The sequence below is a fragment of the Alligator mississippiensis genome, chromosome 2 (assembly GCF_030867095.1).
Source record: "Alligator mississippiensis isolate rAllMis1 chromosome 2, rAllMis1, whole genome shotgun sequence".
Classification (NCBI taxonomy): domain Eukaryota; kingdom Metazoa; phylum Chordata; order Crocodylia; family Alligatoridae; genus Alligator; species Alligator mississippiensis.
Genome location: NC_081825.1, coordinates 248064682 through 248071342, shown reverse-complemented (window position 1 = coordinate 248071342; position 6661 = coordinate 248064682). Strand labels below are relative to the sequence as shown.

At 46.1% G+C, this 6661-nt stretch overlaps 1 protein-coding gene across 1 annotated transcript; it reads right to left on the bottom strand.

The window, feature by feature from the left end:
* Window positions 1–1163: 1163 nt before the first annotated feature.
* On the bottom strand, window positions 1164–4002 carry GJD2 (gap junction protein delta 2). The gene is made up of 2 exons (XM_006273979.3): window positions 3397–4002; window positions 1164–3057 (listed from the first exon to the last, which is right to left on the bottom strand). The coding sequence occupies exons 1-2, from the start codon at window positions 3465–3467 to the stop codon at window positions 2214–2216; spliced, it is 915 nt and encodes a 304-aa protein (XP_006274041.1). The 5' UTR covers window positions 3468–4002; the 3' UTR covers window positions 1164–2213.
* Between the last annotated feature and the right edge of the window lie 2659 nt (window positions 4003–6661).

Sequence of the window (6661 nt, the reverse complement as noted above, 5' to 3'; positions counted from 1 at the left end):
ATAATCTTTGGAAGCCTGTTATATTGCAGATGGAGATTTTAGCTGCCATGTTGTCCTTCTAAAAATAGCATGCATGATTGTACAGTTAACATGGAAGGAAACAAGAATGTAACTATTCATCCATATATCAACAAATCATCCAAGAAGCCCTTCTGCAGGATTCAATAATAAATAAAATAATAAACAATCCATTTTGACATGGGGAAAATGGTAATCATACCTTTAAAAATGCAGTGTATATTGGACAAAAATCTTATGTGGTTTCATAGTTGAGGTAAATATTCCACAGATGAAGGTATTAATGTTTGAAGGCAAAGAAGCACTGTAAAAATATTAATGGACATTTTAAACTTGCCAGAGCTGATAAAGTCTAACTAGTTCTAAATGATTTGGGTATCTAAGGTGAGGAAAGAGATATGGGCAAATGAATGCATACATTTTTTTAAGACAAAATACAATAAAATGTATTTCACAGACCACTTGCAACGACCAGCCCCTGTCTCCCGCACACATATTACAATATTCTTAAAACTTCCCATATAGTTGTGGCCCTTTCTTTAAAAAGAGCACAGATGTCTTATACTCAGAAACTGACTTGTGACATTTTTTGAGGCTGGACCCAACTCCAGAGATTGTCAGTAGGACTTATTCCATTGACTTCAATGCAGTTGGAGTAGGTTCTTCAATAATATATTGTATGTTGCATTAAATCATCATGAAATATTTGTTTGTGACTGACTTAACAGCTCGATAGTAAGTTGTTGAGATATGGAAAAGGCAGTTCTTCAGCCAAGGTCCTAGGGGACTTGGCATTTTGCTGAGACTATATTTGTAATCCATGGCAAAGAGTTGTAGTAGTTTTAGTCATGAGTACATTTACAGAATGAGCCAGATCATAGAATAAGTTTGGCAACCAGCTCAGGAGCTGCTCTAGTGCACCCTGATAGCCATAGAAAGAAGACAATTGACTCCAACAGGCTTTAGAAGGCACAAATACCTACCACACTGAGAAATACAGCCAAATGTAATCTTGTTGTATCTTAGCATTTATAGCATGAAAGGAGCATCTTAAACTTAGAAGAAGTCATTCTTATGAGTTTAACATGTTGACCTCATGTGTTTCTACAACTGCATATAACAAGAAAGATGAGCAATTTTCTCTGTTTTACAAAAAAAAAGGCAAGTACTTTATTTATCAATGAATTATTAGCTGCTTTTTTACACCATTGCAATGACTAAACAAATAGCATAAAAGAAACATAGGAGAGTATAAAACCACATTACTCCAGCTGTTACCTCGGACGACCTTTTGACAAAGTACAGAGTTAGATGTTTCAAGTATGGCACTTATATAAATAAGAGCAGAAAGAAGGTGACATATTCACAGTTAAAAGCAACAAACTCTGTTCCTTTGGTATGTCTGTTAGATCATCATAGGTTAATACATAACTTGGCTGAATATTAATTCCATCTTATTTATGCACATTTATGCACAGGGAATTATTTTAAATGTACTGACAAATTTTGTGGATCACGACTAACATAAGATGATTAAGGTCTCTGGTGTGTGTGGACAGGCAAACAAAAAAATGGCAAAATAATATTCAGCATTACTCTGTATAGTGTAATTAACTGTTGTACAAACCTATATTTGAAAATAGCTAATAATACACACCAGTAAGAAACTCTGTGACCTGGATGGATGAAATAAAGTCAGACATCTGTGAGATGGGAGTGCAGAAATGTACTGGCTGAATTTGTGGTCAGGTGGCTAGCAGTGCAATTACCCTCCTTTTAGAGCATGCTTACATTTGCATATCGCAACAATCCCCTCCCTCCCCAGTAAAGAGCATCCTTGCAATTTTTTTTTTAAATATGAACATTCTACACTTGTTTACAACAATTAGTCAGACAGTCCAGACTGTAATCTCACCCTAACGATAACCAAAACAAGCCACTCCAGTCAAAAGATAACATTGGATCATTAGCAATAAAGTAACTGTGCTGTAAGGCTAGATCAAGCATAGTTTTATAGCTGTTTTTTCAGTCTCTGATGTCGTACTGCATTGTTGTATCTAGTTCAATAAGTGCAGATCTGATACCTTAATGGCTTTCTTGGTGGTTTGATAAAATGCTTGCCTAAGCAATGTACCTTTCCCTAATGTTGTCTGGGTCTGTTCCACCTGGCACAGTGTTTCAGTTCTGTCACAGGCTCACACATAAGCTGAGTCGCTTGACTGAGTCCTGCCAAAGTTAGGCATGCTCATTCTTGGCAGGTCTTTGTTTCGGATTTCATATATGGATTTCCTTTTGGCTTGTACTCCTCTCACCGCCATTTTGATCTTTCTCCAGCCCAGGTGGTTCAGTTCGGCCAGGTTGAGCACCACACAAATCCCACTCACCGCAAACATGAATACCAAGAAGACAGTCTTCTCAGTAGGTCTGGAGACATAGCACTCAACTTCCTTGATGCAAGGGTATCTGTCGCATTCGTACATGGAAGGGACGTTGAAGCCATACAGGAAGTACTGCCCCACTAAGAATCCAATCTCGAGCGCATTGCGAAAGACCACCTGGATGATGTAAAACCGGGAGATGCCTTCTTGCCTCCTCATCTTGGACTTGGTGGTTCTGATGGCCGGGTTGGGGATTTCCTTCACTTCCAGGCAGTCAGGCTCAGCTTCTTTGGTGGAGTTCTCCGTATTCTGTAGCACTCCGTTGACAATGGTGTTCTTGATCTTCTTGCTGTCGTCTCGTTTCATGGAGTCCTGGTCCCTGTCCAAGGTGAGGAAGACGGTGGAGTACCTCCTCTCCCGCTGCTTGGCGGACTGGTGGACAGAGTAGGTGATGAAGCAGAGGCTGGGGGTGCAAACCATGATGATCTGGAACACCCAGTACCTGATGTGAGAAATAGGGAACGCCTGGTCGTAACAAGCCTGGTTGCAGCCCGGCTGCAGCGTGTTACACACGAACATCGTCTGCTCGTCGTCGTAAACCGTTTCCCCCACAATGGCCACAATGAGGATCCTGAAGATCACCACCACGGTCAGCAGGATCCTGCAACACAGACGCGCGTCAGTGCCCGGGGCCCGCGGGAGCGGCCGGGGCAGGGCAGGGCAGGGCCGGGCCGGGCCGCCGGGAGCTGTCCAGTGCTGATCGCGCCGCCGCTCGCCCCGGGCTCCGGCCGGCTCCCGCTCCCCCGCCGCGTGCCCGGAGCCAGCCTCCGGCGCCACCAGAAACTTTTTGGCCGGGAGGCATTGCGGAGGGGGCGGACTTGAGAGGAGTTTGCCGCAATTTCCCCTGCAATCTGCACCCCCTCCCGCCCCGCCGCGGTGCGCCCCCAGAGCCGCCGCCTGGGCCCGAGGCAGCGGGGCCGGGCCGGCGTCCTGCCCTTACCTCCCGATCATCGTGGAGTGCTGCTGCACGGCCGCTTCCAGCAGGCGCTCTAGGATGGTCCATTCCCCCATCGCTGTGCATCCGGAGCCAGGAGCCTGCGGAAGGAAGCGGCGGGGCTCTCCTCCCTCCTGCTGCCCGGGGTCCCCCGGGGGCTGAGGCCAGCGATGCCGTGGGCGGGCGGGGGGGGTTCCGCAGCGCCCTGCCTCGCCTCGCCTCGCCTCGCCTCTCCTCGCCTCCCTGTGCGCCGCCCCGCAGCGCCGGGGCCGGGGCCGGGGCCGGGGCCGGGGCCGGGCCGGCCGGGCCGGGCCGGGCCGGGCCGGGCGGGAGCGCGGGGTGCGGGCGGGCAGGCGGGCTGCGGGGGTGCGCTTGGAGCCCGCCTTGGCGGGGAGGCAGGTTGGGCTTTAATGTCTTGCTGCCGCTAATCCGCCCTTAAGTAGGCTCCGCTTGCGTCACAGGCAGGTCGGGGGAGCGCGGCCAAGAGCGGCGCGGGGATTTTCTCCATGTTATTTATTCCGGGGGAAAGAAAGAGGCGGCCCCGCGGGGGCAGGGAGTCCTGCGCGGCCGGGGGCCCCGGATCCGCCGGCGCTGCCCCGCGCCCGGGGCCGCCCCCGCCCAGGCCTGCGGGCATGGCCGCGCCCGGGGCACCCGCGCCGGCACTGGGGGCCGGGCCAAGGGGACCTATGGGCTCTGGAAACTCCGCCTCGCAAGTCCCTCGCCTCAAGTGCCGGAGGCTGCGCGGGAGTGGGGGCTGACCCCGTCCCTGCTCCTGTGCGACACTCCCTGCCCCTACGCCTGACCCCGCCAGTGGCACTTCTCCTGTTCTTATGGTTTTATCACTTGTAGTCATTTTCCTCTGGTTTTTCAGGTCCGCCCCTGACACCAGCTCATGGTTGGGCCTCCAGCACCTTGGCACCAGGCAGAAACGTGCTACAGCCAGCCTGGGATGTGACACCAAAGGTCTCGGAAACCCAGCACTCAGGCGAGAGCGGCTTTACAGCTCTTTCTTCTTCTTCCGTCTTCACCTTGGAAGATCCTGGGACGCGTGTGTACATCTTAGTTGTCACTGATTTTACATTGGCAAGAATCACACCCAGTGCACTCTGCTGTTCAGCATCTGCTCCCTGTCACTGTGAGACACAGGAGACTGGGCCAGGTGGGCCTGTGGTCTGACCCGGTAAACGCCTGGGTTCTACTGCGGCCTCATTTCAAAGCAGTGTCTTCTGTTCCAATTAAAATACATAGACTACTTCTAATATTTTCCTAGAATAAAAGAAAGAGAATGAGAGAGAAAAAGTGTGTATTTATTTGAATGCTGTCACCAGCTGTTTACACAAATCACAGAAAGGTTGTGTTTCCTTGGTTGAATGCCTAGACTAGAAGGAATCCATACATTTTGTTATCATAAAATACTTCAACTATTTTTAATATGTTCCCCTTCAGTGTCATAGATGATTGGAAAATGAGAGCAATGCTATAGGAGGATGTCGTGTAAAGATTACCTTGACATGAGTTTGGGTTGACTACAGAAGTCTCAAGTGGTGAAGCTAACAGTGAGTTATTTTTTTTCCCAGTCAAATACCAATCAGACCTTTATACCATACCACTCAGTCATAATTTTTGCACATCCCATAAATCATTCTCAGGAAGCTATTGAATAAATATTTCAGGCTGTTTGCGGGTACTGTTGTTTACACTGCTGGACTAGCAAGAGCAAGCTGCTTTAGTCAGACAGCTGGTCAGACTACTGTAAATAATTGAGTCCTTTGTTCTTTTTCTGAGTCTTTCCTGAACCAGTTCTAGTTTTTGTAAATGACATTAAGTATTTGCTAAATATTTGAGATAAAGTCTCTTCAGTGTAAAGGCCATTTGTTACTCAAACAATTCAAGATTTGCTGCCTGTTATTTGTAGTGAGTGACAATGTTATGTGACCTACATAATCAGTCTACTTTCTGATTATATATGATTATATTCAGTTTGTTAATTATCAGTTATGAACTGAGGAATATACTTGTTTGTGCAATAATGGGTCAATTTCCCCTACCTGTAAACCAGGTATCCAAATTACCTGAGGCATTGAACAATCTGATAGGTTTTTTTCTTTGCTTTTTGCAATTATTAGGCCACCTGACTAGTCAATGGCTTTCCTTTCTGTCCAGCTTCATGCTCTGAGCTGCTTCTCACAATTCCTCTGCACTAATTACTGAACAGCTTTAAAACAAATGTATGGATATAATCAATTATATGCAGCAGCAAAGACTGGGCACTGGCTTTTTCCTTTAAGTCACCCCTAACTCCTATTTAATTAACTCCAGCAACTGGTTAAAAAAATTTCTAGGAAGCCATCCCATTGTCCATGCCATTGAGCAGAAATGCCATTGAGAAGAAATATGGGTGTATTTGCTCAAAGACAAATACACCCATAAAAAGGAAAGCTCTTTTGCAAATATACTTGTGGAGAAACCACACATTTTCTGTGAATGTTGATAAATAGTAATTAAAAGTACAAGTCTGAATACATTAAACACTGGACTTCAAATGAACGGTCAACAGATCTTTGTTATTTAACCAGTTTTATTATTGTCAGGTCAAGTATAAAAGCACTGGAAGGAGAAAAAAATACAATGCATAAATGCTAGAAAATTACCTAAAATCACTTTTAATGTGAATAAGTTTAAAGGTCAAATAAAGTGGGTTCTACTGTGGCCTCATTTCAAAGCAGGGGTTCTGTCTTTTCCAATGCTAATGACACCCACCAATTTTCACTTGCAAGGTATTTGAGCTGGAACTGAATACTGAGCCTGGAGTGAGTGCAATTTGGGGAAAGTACTTCCACACCTGGATGACAGGCAGAGAATCTCTTCCAGTACATAATTTTTAAAACAAAATAAAGTGTAAAGTATGCAAAGCTCCCAGGAATTCAGTATCCTAGAAGTCCTCATGTGCTTGTATAATATCACTTTAAAGCCTTGCTCTAGTTGGGGCTTTTATGCACTGGATAACGATAGGAACTGTTGAAGCTGGCAGAGTGTGAGACATTCAAAGGCATATAATAAATGCAAGTTATCACATTTCCATGATGAATCTAAGTATTAAATGCATGTAGATTTATCTGAAAATTATCTACTAAATTAATTGTAGAGGAATGCGGATAACCTGGAGAGGGTCCAGAGAAGGGCCACTCGTATGGTTAAGGACCTGCAGACCAGAGAACCTGGACCTTTTCAGCCTCTGCAAGAGAAGGTTGAGAGGTGACCTTTTGGCTGC

Coding starts and splice junctions, on each gene's coding strand:
- GJD2 (XM_006273979.3), bottom strand. CDS start 3,467: ATGGGGGAATGGACCATCCTAGAGCGCCTGCTGGAAGCGGCCGTGCAG. Junction 3,058..3,396: donor CACTCCACGATGATCGGGAG/GTAAGGGCAGGA, acceptor TCTGTGTTGCAG/GATCCTGCTGACCGTGGTGG.